This window comes from Salvia splendens, chromosome 2, assembly GCF_004379255.2.
Source record: "Salvia splendens isolate huo1 chromosome 2, SspV2, whole genome shotgun sequence".
In the NCBI taxonomy this organism is placed as follows: Eukaryota; Viridiplantae; Streptophyta; class Magnoliopsida; order Lamiales; family Lamiaceae; genus Salvia; species Salvia splendens.
In genome coordinates, this window is record NC_056033.1 from 37,592,013 (window position 1) to 37,605,298 (window position 13,286).

The following is a 13,286-nucleotide window of genomic DNA, read 5'->3' on the forward strand; positions in this document are numbered from 1 at the left end:
TCGTATTTCTTTTTGGGTTATCCCAAGTTAGTTGAGTAGTTTTCTTTTTTGGCAAAAAATTTATTTTGTTATTATTTTACATTCTTTTTATCTCCCCTAGTTTACTTTATTTTGACTTTTAATACATCAATTTTTTAAATTTTATGTAAAAAAAGCCCTAATTACCTTGGGACGAAAGCAATATTATTTTGATGCAAAAGATAAATTGGATGATAAATTAATTAATATTCTGTTTTGCTTTATGATGGAGTACTAGTTAGTCTCATTTTAGATGATATGAGTACATGGAACAAAGTTACAAAACGGTGTTAAGCAAAAAAATGTAATGGAATATTTTTTAAAGTAATCGGGCACACAATAAATGTTTTCTTTGAAAATTTTATTTAATGTAAATATGATGATTATAAATCATTTGAAAAGATTGGTGTGTTTTGCCTAAAAAGGATGGTAGTTTAGGGTTCAAAGTAATTTATGAAATTACTCCATATTTTGTTGGCAAATTGGACTCAGTAGCCAAACAGCCCCCAATAGCGCCGACTTCAAAGCCATCGAGTTTTCTATAAATAGCCCCCTTCAACCCCCAAATATCTCCTTCTGTTTCAAAGCCGCCTCGCCTCCTCCCTTCAGAGATGAGCGCAGCGTGAAAAAAATGAACCAGTTTTCAATAACCCAAAAAAAAACCAATTACTTAACTGAAACCGTGGAAATCTTGATTGTACTGAATAACCATATTTGTTTGTAATTTTGGATTTTTTAGCTAGCATCACAAATCACAATCGAAAACCCTAGGGTACAATCTCCGGTGTCGCAATGGATCTGCGCTTCCCCTTCTCGCCGGCAGAGGTCGCGAAAGTCCGCCTTGTCCAATTCGGCATACTCAGCCCCGATGAGATTGTAATTCCCACCTATTCCAATGTTTTGAGCTTTCAGTTTCAGTTTGTAGTGTGCGTTATTGAGTTGGAATGGAATCCTGTTTTATTGTGTGTTTTGTAGAGACAAATGTCGGTTGTGCACATAGAGCACAGCGAGACGACGGAAAGAGGCAAGCCCAAAATCGGTGGTTTGAGCGACCCGCGTTTGGGGACGATTGATCGAAAGATGAAGTGCGAGACTTGTATGGCCAACATGGCTGACTGCCCCGGTCATTTTGGTCACCTTGAGCTCGCAAAACCTATGTTTCACATTGGGTTCATGAAGATTGTGCTCAGTATTCTCCGCAGTGTCTGCTTCAATTGCTCCAAGATTTTAGCTGATGAGGTATTGTACATTGCCCGAGTAGCTAGATTGAAGTTTATGGATGGTGGGACGCCTTCTGTTTAACTAGTTAGTATGAATATGCATACTGTATTTCCAGGCCTGAGTAGCAAAGCATACTGTGACTTTTTTACGATTGGTGTAGCATATGCTGGAGTAACGTAAAATGATAGTTTCATGTATATGCTTGGATGCTAGTATGTCAGACTTCTGTCTTATTCATGTTCATCCTGAACTATCCAACTTTGCAGATGCCCCGTTCTTGAATTATAACATACTTATTCCTTTTGAAAGTAAAAGGATAGTAAGACTTCGCATGGTAATAATCCAATTTTAGGCTGTCTTCCATAACTTTGTTACTTTTATAGAGATGCATATTGGTAAACCAGAAGCAGTTTGAGGCATTTTATGATCTAGATGCATCTCCTAGGCCCTAGGCCAGGAGCCTTGCTGTCTGTAAAATAGTAATTTTTGTTAATGCCTGAATATTATACTTCTCATGGAAATAAAAATACTCGCTACTATCATATTCTTTTGCAATATGTTTATAACCCTCTTTAATCTTTCTAGGAGGAACCAAAGTTCAAGCAAGCAATGAGAATTAGAAACCCTAAAAATAGGTTAAAGAAGATATTAGATGCCTGCAAAAACAAATCCAAATGTGAAGGAGGTGATGAGATTGATGTACGAGATCAAGATACTGATGAACCTGTGAAGAAGTCTAGGGGTGGATGTGGTGCTCAGCAGCCAAAGATTTCTATAGATGGGATGAAGATGGTTGCTGAATACAAGGCTCAGAAGAAGAAAAGTGATGATCAGGATCAGATGCCTGAACCTGTAGAAAGAAAACAACAACTCTCTGCAGAGAAGGTATCATGTATTATAAATCTCCAGAGAATAGGGAAATTTAAACTTTATTCTAACCTGAATAATTGATAGGATGATTCATGCGTTAATCCTAACAATCTCTACTTCTTATTTGTTTCAGGTACTTAGCATACTGAAGAGGATTACTGATGAAGATTGTCAGTTGTTGGGCTTGAATCCAAAATATGCTCGCCCTGACTGGATGATTCTTCAAGTTCTTCCAATCCCTCCTCCTCCAGTTAGGCCTTCTGTGATGATGGATACTTCTTCCCGGAGTGAGGCATGTCTTCTCCTTTAGATCTATGCAATTTCACGGGGACTTAGATTACCCCTAATTGGTAGACTTCTTTAGCGTTCCTATGGGTCAGTTCAATGTGTCAGGTTCTGCTCAATGAAAACTGTCAATTATTTGCAAGGTGCCTCAGATTGCTGCTTTTAACTTGCAGGATCATCTAATGTTTGAGTCAATTTATGCAGGACGATTTAACTCATCAACTGGCCATGATCATTAGGCACAATGAGAATTTAAAGAGGCAGGAGCGGAATGGGGCTCCTGCACACATCATCTCAGAGTTTGCACAGTTGCTGCAGTTTCATGTGGCTACATACTTTGACAATGATTTACCTGGTCAACCAAGGGTACGGTTATTTTTTTTTCAGTATATTGAGACTGTGGATGCAGGTCATAGAACACCATTTATCTAACGAGTGAAGTATCTGTATATACTTCAGGCTACCCAAAGATCTGGCAGACCCATTAAATCAATATGTAGTAGGCTCAAGGCAAAAGAAGGTAGGATAAGAGGCAACTTGATGGGTAAGCGGGTAGATTTTTCAGCTCGGACTGTGATCACACCTGATCCAACAATCAACATTGACCAGCTGGGTGTGCCTTGGAGTATTGCCTTAAATCTCACATATCCTGAAACTGTTACTCCATATAACATTGAAAGGTTATCATTCTTACCATATTTCTTGATATTGATCATTCTATACTTTTTGGTAATTCTTTTTAACCAGATCTTGACATTGAAAATAGATTGAAAGAGCTTGTGGAATATGGACCCCATCCTCCCCCTGGTAAAACTGGCGCAAAATATATTATTAGGGATGATGGACAGAGGCTTGATCTCCGGTACTTGAAAAAGAGCAGTGATCAGCATCTGGAACTTGGATACAAGGTGAGACCACCAGCTATATAATTGAGAATGTTCAAGCCGTGGATTCCTTTTGACACCTCATTTCTTTTATTTGATGGCATAGGTTGAGCGACACTTAAATGATGGAGACTTTGTCCTGTTCAATCGTCAACCGAGTCTCCATAAAATGTCCATTATGGGCCACAGAATTAAGATTATGCCTTATTCAACTTTCCGCTTAAATTTGTCTGTCACTTCACCCTACAATGCTGATTTTGATGGAGATGAAATGAATATGCATGTGCCTCAATCATTTGAAACTAGAGCTGAAGTTTTGGAACTAATGATGGTTCCAAAATGCATTGTGTCACCTCAAGCCAATCGGCCTGTAATGGGAATTGTGCAGGATTCACTATTAGGATGTCGCAAAATTACTAAGAGAGATACATTTATTGAGAAGGTAGCATCTGATATTCTTTTATGTGAATTTTAGGTAAATGTACTGTCCATGTTCATTCTGAGATCCCTGTCTATGTGCAGGATGTTTTTATGAATATCCTAATGTGGTGGGAGGATTTTGACGGCAAAGTACCTGCTCCAACAATTCTGAAACCTAAGCCTCTTTGGACTGGGAAACAAGTATTTAATTTAATCATACCAAGGCAGATAAATCTATTAAGGTATTCAGCATGGCATCAAGAAACTGAAAAGGGATTTATTACTCCGGGAGATACTCAAGTACGTATAGAGAAAGGGGAGTTACTTTCAGGCACCCTATGCAAGAAAACACTCGGGTCATCTAGTGGAAGTCTCATACATGTTATTTGGTACGTTTTTTTCTCAAGTTTCTGAGCACCATACTACCATTTTGGCATTTGATGGTTTTTGAAATTGAAGCTATTGTTTCTCAAATACACCCACCCAGCTTATCAATATTATGAATTGGGGGTGATTGGGGTCCACATACTGAAGATTCAAGTAGCATACTGTCAATAAGGGGAGAGTTAGGTTGGGTCAAATGGAGGTCATCAACATTTTTCGTTCCACTCTAAATTTAAGAGCAAATACGTAACGTTCACTTTTATCCTCTTAAAATTCATGATATATTAACTTGGTCCATTGCGTAGGGTCAAAGGGCACAACGGCCCAATGCATGTACAGAAGTTAAAGGAGCTGGTGTCTACTTTTTTTTAAAAATTTTCGATCCCACAATATGTTGATTGAAGAAGTAATGCTTTGTTTTCAAAAGAACATCCTTGAGTTTCCAATGAAATCCCCTTTTCTCTTTTCAACACCAAAAAAGTCTCCTTTTGGGACTAAAATAGATGCTTTTCAATAACAGGCAATAGACTTTATCCGTCTCCATGCTTGCGCTCTCGTAGATGCGAGAAAAAAATGCCTTTGTCAAGAAAGTGTTCCTTAATCCATTTGGAAATGGTTAAAAAGAGAGTTAAAAAGAGAGCGGTTAATTTTCTCTGTTTAAAACTACAACATGATCTTGTTGATGAATTCTGTAGTTCCCTAACAATTCCGCTTTTGCATACGCCAATCTTCCTCTGCTTTTACTAGCTCTTCTGTGTTGAATATTATAGCATGTGACATCTAAATATTTGACATATAGTCCATGAAATCAGGAGTCATGATAATGGTGTTAAAGCACATGAAAGATTCTTTTTTCTTATTTATGTGTTTAATAAAGTATACTGATCTCAGGGAAGAAGTTGGTCCAGATGCAGCTCGGAAATTTTTGGGGCATACACAATGGCTTGTCAATTACTGGCTTTTGCAGAATGCTTTTAGCATGGGAATCGGTGATACCATTGCTGATCATGATACCATGACAAAGATCTCTGAAACTATTAACACAGCTAAGAATGAGGTGAATGAACTTATCAGGGCTGCACAAGAAAAGCAATTGGAGGCTGAGCCAGGAAGAACAATGATGGAATCGTTTGAGAACAGAGTTAACCAGGTTTGTTGAAACATGTGATTTCCTTGCTGCAGCCTGATGATTCCTGATATATGTTGTGTGCCTTCAGGTGTTGAATAAGGCTCGTGATGATGCTGGAAGCAGTGCTCAGAAGAGCTTGGCAGAAAGTAACAACCTCAAAGCCATGGTCACTGCAGGATCTAAGGGAAGTTTCATCAATATTTCTCAGATGACTGCGTGTGTGGGCCAGCAGAATGTTGAAGGCAAACGGATTCCTTTTGGTTTTGTGGATCGCACACTTCCACACTTCACCAAAGATGATTATGGTCCAGAGAGTCGTGGTTTTGTGGAGAACTCATATCTCCGAGGACTGTCTCCTCAAGAGTTCTTTTTCCATGCCATGGGTGGTAGGGAAGGTCTCATTGACACTGCAGTGAAAACTTCTGAGACTGGATATATTCAGAGGCGACTGGTGAAGGCTATGGAAGACATCATGGTTAAGTATGATGGGACTGTTAGGAATTCCTTAGGTGATGTCATTCAGTTTCTGTATGGGGAAGATGGTATGGATGCAGTTTGGATTGAATCACAACCTTTGGAATCACTGAAGTTGAAGAAATTGGATTTCAGTGACATGTACAAATATGAGATTGATCACCCAAACTGGAATCCTAATTATATGTTGCCTGAAGCTGTGGAAGATCTGAAAACGATTCGCGAAATCCGCAGTGTGTTTGATGCAGAGGTTCAGAAACTTGAAGCTGATAGATATCTACTTGGAACAGAGATTGCCACCACTGGTGACAATTCTTGGCCCCTCCCTGTTAACATCAAAAGGCTTGTTTTGAATGCACAGAAGACCTTCAGAGTTGATTTCCGAAGACCCTCTGATATGCATCCAATGGAGATTGTAGAAGCTGTTGATAAGTTGCAAGAAAGGCTTAAGGTGGTTGTTGGTGATGATTATCTGAGTTTGGAAGCACAGAAGAATGCTACTCTTTTCTTCAACATATTGCTTCGTAGTGCTTTAGCAAGCAAAAGGGTACTAAAGGAGTACAGACTTACCCGTGAGGCTTTTGACTGGGTAGTTGGCGAGATTGAATCTCGTTTTCTTCAGTCACTTGTTGCGGCTGGAGAAATGATCGGATGTGTTGCTGCACAATCCATTGGGGAACCTGCTACACAGATGACACTCAATACATTTCACTATGCTGGTGTGAGTGCTAAGAATGTTACTTTAGGTGTACCAAGGTTGAGGGAGATCATTAATGTTGCTAAGAAAATTAAAACACCCTCTCTCTCGGTATATCTGAAGCCTGGTGTAAGCAAAACTAAGGAGAAGGCCAAGAATGTCCAGTGCGCTCTGGAGTATACAACTTTGCGGAGTGTAACACAAGCAACAGAGGTATGGTACGATCCAGATCCTACAAGCACTATTATTGAGGAAGATGTTGAATTTGTGAAGTCTTACTATGAGATGCCAGATGAAGTGATTGACCCTGACAAAGTCTCTCCATGGTTGCTTCGCATAGAGTTAAACAGAGAAATGATGGTGGATAAAAAACTCAGCATGGCTGATATTGCAGAGAAGATTACTGCCGAATTTGATGATGATCTGTCGTGCATATTTAATGATGATAATGCTGAAAAGCTTATCCTTCGTATTCGTATTATGAATGAGGAAGCCCCTAAGGGTGAGTTAAATGATGAATCGGCTGAGGATGATGTTTTCCTGAAAAAGATTGAGGGTAACATGCTCACAGAAATGGCTCTTCGAGGAATACCAGATATCAATAAGGTGTTCATAAAGAATGGCAAGGTGAATAAGTTTGATGAAAATGAAGGTTTTAAGGCTGAGAATGAATGGATGCTTGACACAGAAGGTGTTAATCTTTTAGCTGTCATTTGCCATGAAGATGTAGATGCAAGTAGGACAACAAGCAATCACTTGATTGAAGTTATTGAAGTTCTTGGCATCGAGGCAGTTCGCAAAGCATTGCTCGATGAGCTGCGCGTTGTCATATCATTTGATGGGTCTTATGTTAACTATAGACATTTGGCAATATTGTGTGATACCATGACATATCGTGGTCACTTGATGGCTATCACTCGTCATGGTATTAATCGCAATGATACTGGCCCCATGATGAGATGCTCCTTTGAAGAAACAGTGGACATTCTACTTGATGCTGCTGTGTATGCAGAAACTGATTACCTCAGGGGTGTCACTGAGAATATCATGTTAGGTCAGCTTGCACCTATTGGCACAGGTGATTGTGCGTTGTATATGAACGAAGAGATGCTAAAACAAGCTATTGAGATCCCTCTGCCCAGTTATATGGAAGGTGGACTGGAGTTTGGCATGACTCCTGGCCGTTCGCCTATATCAGGGACCCCATATCATGATGGCATGATGTCACCAAATTATATGCTGAGTCCAAATCTTCGATTATCTCCTGTTTCAGATGCTCAGTTTTCTCCATATGTGGGTGGGATGGCATTTTCTCCCACGTCATCTCCAGGGTACAGCCCGTCATCTCCCGGATACAGCCCATCATCTCCCGGTTACAGTCCTACTTCCCCTGGTTACAGCCCTACTTCCCCTGGTTACAGCCCTACTTCCCCAACATATAGTCCTAGTTCTCCTGGATATAGCCCTACAAGCCCTGCATATTCTCCCACCAGCCCATCTTATTCGCCAACATCCCCTTCCTACAGCCCAACATCCCCGAGCTACAGCCCAACATCTCCGAGCTACAGTCCAACTTCTCCAAGCTACAGCCCAACTTCTCCAGCATATAGCCCAACTTCACCTGCGTACAGCCCAACGTCTCCAGCTTACAGCCCCACCTCACCCTCATACAGCCCCACCTCACCCTCGTACAGCCCCACCTCACCCTCGTACAGCCCCACCTCACCCTCTTACAGCCCCACCTCACCCTCATACAGCCCCACCTCACCTTCATACAGCCCAACTTCACCTGCCTACAGCCCAACTTCACCTGGATACAGTCCCACCTCTCCAACCTACAGTCCGACCTCACCAAGTTACAATCCTTCAGCAAGGTACAGCCCTTCACAAGCATATTCACCAACAAGTCCAAAAATCACACCTTCAAGTCCATACAGTCCATCTTCCCCAAGTTACAGGTAACTTCTGATAAACCTTATTTATATGTTTGCTCTTCAAGATTGCTTACAAATATAGGCTTGGCTAAATGTGTTAGACAAAGCTTCTATCCTGGATTGTCGACATGAGAAACTGGGCAAATTATTGCCTCGAATTTATTTGGTAGTTCATTAGTATAAAAGTGAATTTCTTTGGAGGATAAATCATACTATTACCAGTAACTGGTTTTTCAGTATTCTCATGGGATCATATTTTTGCTAGAACAACTCATACTAGTTAATTATAGTGGTTGATTACTCAGGTTGACCCCTGCTTTATTTTGTTCTCTTTTGTTTTATTTTCCTGACAATAGTGGAATGTATTCTAAATTAGAGAAACTTTCTTTCAAATGCTACCGTAATTTAGTGAAATTTAGTTTGTTGCCTTACAAATTCTTTTTTTTTTGTTTTGCAGCCCAACATCACCATCATATTCTCCTTCTAGTCCAAGTTACAGTCCAAGCAGGTATAATCATCATTGCTTACTTTGTTCCATCCCGTTTTCAGCATACTTAACCATGTTGGAACAGATTACTTTTTGTGAGTGTATTGTTCACATTTCTAGTGTAAATGAACTAACAAATGGAAGGTGGAATTAAATGGGACACCCTAATCCAATCATTACAGGATGGTAATTACTGGATTAGCCTTGACACCAAATCATAAAAGAGATCCAATCTGGCTTCCATCATAACGCCAATTCAACTGTTTTACATGAAAATATCTCTTTGTTTTACATGAATATATCCCTTTGTTTTACATGAATATATACCCTATCATACTTCTCATCAACCATGATTAATTTTGTGATAGTTCATTAATGTCATGGTTCATTTTTAATGTCATAGTTCATATTTTTATTCGTAAATGTCTATACCAACTACCAAAAATGTCAATCGTCGTAGTATGTTGGTGGATCTTAGTACTGTTCTTGACTTCTTGTTTATGATTGATTCATAGGAGTCAATTATTATACAATCTAACCTCCTTCCTCAACATGTTATCTTTACATGACTGCCACTGTTACTATTATTTAAACATTGTTAGTACATTAAAGCACTTCACAATAAGCTCCAGGCTTCTGGTGAATACTTTTTCCACAAGCATCAACCTACACTGCAATATTGTTTACAGAATGAACTTTCCAACTAACTGGTGAAATGTGATTTTTTAGCCCATACAGTTCAGGAGGAAATGCAGGCTATAGTCCAAGCTCTCCGCAGTATAGGTGAGTGCCTAAATAGTCACTGTAAGATTAAATTCTATTTGAACTTATTGGAGTCTGTTGTGCTCATACATTTTTCTTTGTTTGGCTCATCTCCAGCCCCAGCGGTGGATACTCCCCCAGTGCGCCAGGGTACTCCCCATCATCTGCCAGCCAATTCTCTACCCAAATGGATGACAAAGATAACAAGAGTGTGAAGGATGACAAGGGCAATCAATAAATTGCAGTAAGGCTCCTTGACTTAATGAATTCTTGATCCTACCAAGTTTTTTTTGGTTATAGGAGATATTATCCAAGAACATATGAATGCCATTTTGCCGAGTTGCAGGGTATTACCACTTGGATATGACATTTATGATTTGGGTTTAATCTCTACTTGTATATCTAAGATTGATCTCTTGGCAAATCTCTTACTTTGAGTACATAATTTTGATAACAGAGAGCTAAGAATCTATAATCCAGCTTCATTTGTTGCAGGTATTTTGGCATTTTTCTAGCATTGTGTCTCCAAGTTTGCCGGTTCAAGTAATGTATGTAATAGCCAAATATGTTGGGTGATCGCCCGCTCTGATAGCGAGATTGATTGCTACAGTTACATATGTGCCTAGCTCTGCTGTAATTGTAAGAGAACTAATGTTCAAATTTGAGTCTATAGTGGATCATCTTTCTGTGATTTTATTGGGAACACTTGTCCTGCAAAATTAGTTGAAAACATTATTTGAGGAGAATCATCCTTAAATTTAGGTTGCACGTAAATAATTTATTTTAACTAAATTCATTGTACCGGAAGCTGTGATATGTGGCTTCAACTAATCCTAAGTCGATTTGGATTTGTAACTTTGTTTGTTTCAGCGGATCAAGTTCGAAACCGTGGTCTTGTCAGGATCAGATCAAATCAAATTGAAAGTTATGATCTCACTGTCGAATGAATTTTTGTTTTAAACTTAAACCTTTGGATTTGCATAGTTTCTGGAATCTTTTGGTTTATTTCCGGCATGGAGAATTTGGCGTGCATGCTATTCGATTGTTTTTTCTGGCACGGAAATGTGATCAAAATGGTGTTAAAAGGATAAAGAAAATTTGCAACCTGTCCTTAAAAAATAGTCTTAGACATTGGTTTTAGTATACAATTGATTAATTAAGAGACTGATTGGAGAAAAGTAGTTGAAGTATTATTATTATTATTATTATTATTATTATTATTATATAAAATGGTTGATGTATTTTTTCATGATATACTTTTTTTAGGTACTACTACAAAGATGTAAAATGCAAAGTTCACTATTTATTTAGTGCACTTTGGAAAAATAAAGTTCATTAACTATTTAAGTGATTTACTTATTTTCAATGAGGCATGTAGGGGCGGGGCACTAAGAAAGGTTCTTACTATAATGGAATGGGGCACTAAGAAAGGTTCTTACTATGATGGAATGGTTGGTATATTTTTCCTTTAGAAATAATTATTTCATTCTGAATGGGAAATCTTTTTATTTAACCAAAAAATGACCATTCCATTTCGTTGTTCTTTTTTCTTTTTTTAGATTTTAATAAAATTATACAACATACTTATACTTCCCCTTCCGTCATTATGTCACTGGTTTTACTTTTTGGTTTGCCCGCCAATACTTGCTACATTTAATTTTTACTGTTTTTTACATTTAACTCATTCCCCTCATATTTTATTATAAAACTAATACTCCTGCCGCTCCTCGTCAACTGAGGCATTTTCCTTTTGGGACGTAGATTAAGAATAATATGTTAAGTGGATGGTGATTAAAGTAAGCGAGATGAAAAGAGAATAAAATAAGAGAGACTGTTACTTTTTGGCAAAAATAGAAATGACCCAATTATTTTGGAATTTCGTAAAATAGAAAAATGACTCAATTAACAAGGAACCAATTGAATACTATCTAAAGGTAAGACCCACATTCCACTAACTTTTCAACTCACTTCCCATTACATTTCTTAAAACTCGTGACGATTCAAAGTGTAACGTTTAATGGAGGATGTAGGGAGTATAATATTATATTTCAATTTCAATATTATCACAATTTTATAGTAAAAATAAAATTTTGAAATTTTTAATAATTGTAAAAAAATTACACACTTAACCCACCACACACATACACACTACGTGCACACACTGCATGCTCAAACACACACTATGCACACTGACATACTGCAGACATACTAATTCACACACATACACATACTATTTAATCATTCATATCTTATTCTATTTCAATATTATTTGTAGTTATGAAGCATATGGATGAAATCAATTAAATTATATTTTCTTGTACTTACCAAGCACAAAAATGGAATAGAATTGTCATTTTATTTCAATCTCCACTTCTAATCTATTCTATCAAACCATGCATGGCCTAAGGATTTTTTTCATTGCCTAACAATTGACAATACCACAAGGGTATTGAGGATACTACTAGGTGGGCAATCTATTCTATCATACCATGCATGGCCTAAGGATTTTTTTTCATTGCCTAACAATTGACAATACCACATGGGTATTGAGGATACTACTAGGTGGGCAATATCTATTGAAGTGGCCAAATCTGAAGAGGTAAAGGGAGAGATTATTTTCTACTATTTCGGTCTATAGTGTCAGAATAAAATTCTTATGGATTGATTTCATTCAAAGCTCACCATTGATTTGATATAGAGATTTCAAACTGTCTTAACAATAAGAGATAACACTGGAAGAATATGAGAAGGCTCTGCAGGCCCTTAAAACTGAAAGCAGGAAGGTTGTTGCTACAGAGTTTGAGTCCATGCAATAACGAAAGCTGCTGATGATATTTTCATCAAACTGGTAATTTACACGAGAATGAAGTTATACTTGTCAAGTTTATTTCTATTTCATTTATGCTTTATTTCTAACTCAATTTTGAATGATTCAGTACTTTGTTAGAAAATGAGATACAAACTTGCCGGGAGAAAATTACATGGAAAATAAAACAATGAAGATTACACGGAAACAACTGAAAATTACACGGAAAAATAAGTGGAAAGCGGTAAGCCGAGTCAAGGAGTCCTCTTTCCGCAAGACGAGATACGCCCCGGTAGTGCTCTCGGTTTGGCGTGTCGTCCCCAAAGATAAAAGGCTTCGTCTCTGAAGTGGCAGCACCGCTAGCAGTAGAGCTCCGGCGAACGGGAGTAAGGCGGGGGCAGAGCTTCGACGAGAAGATTATGCAGAGAGGGAGAGAGCGTGTATGCAAGAATGTTTGTGTATGTTTTATGTAGAATGGAATGGATGCATGCCTATTTATAGGCCAAGTCCACCCGCAGGGGCATTGATGGAGTCAACAACCATTATGTGTGCCATGATGGTTTGACTGTAACCGTCGGGGGTTATTGAGTGGTGCACTAGCCATTGGGAGTTGAAGAGACACGACGCATCAGAGACATTTTGTCTCCCGTTATGCGTCGGGGTCCAGCGGGAACATGAAGTGGACCAGGACCCGTCGGGGATAGCGTGGAGTTTGGGGTGGTCTAAAAAGAACAAGCGGGGCTTAAACCACGCTCAACGACCAGCTCCAAAGACCACCCAAAGACCAATTGCCAAGATCCAAGGCACAAGACGCCCGGGGCACGAGTCACGGTGCAGGGCTCGCGGGCGGGCGGCGGTGGCGCGTGTGGGCTCTGTCACCCGTCTTATTCCACGATAATTATTACACATAATAAT

General features: G+C 38.8%; 1 protein-coding gene across 1 annotated transcript; it reads left to right on the forward strand.

The window, feature by feature from the left end:
- Positions 1-583: 583 nt before the first annotated feature.
- Positions 584-10,261, forward strand: LOC121792597 (DNA-directed RNA polymerase II subunit RPB1). The gene is made up of 15 exons (XM_042190605.1): positions 584-894; positions 994-1,257; positions 1,825-2,124; positions 2,243-2,401; positions 2,599-2,760; positions 2,854-3,074; positions 3,161-3,302; positions 3,385-3,720; positions 3,801-4,087; positions 4,974-5,232; positions 5,300-8,340; positions 8,774-8,824; positions 9,533-9,586; positions 9,683-9,809; positions 10,061-10,261. The coding sequence occupies exons 1-14, from the start codon at positions 811-813 to the stop codon at positions 9,801-9,803; spliced, it is 5,481 nt and encodes a 1,826-aa protein (XP_042046539.1). The 5' UTR covers positions 584-810; the 3' UTR covers positions 9,804-9,809; positions 10,061-10,261.
- The last annotated feature ends 3,025 nt before the right edge of the window (positions 10,262-13,286 follow it).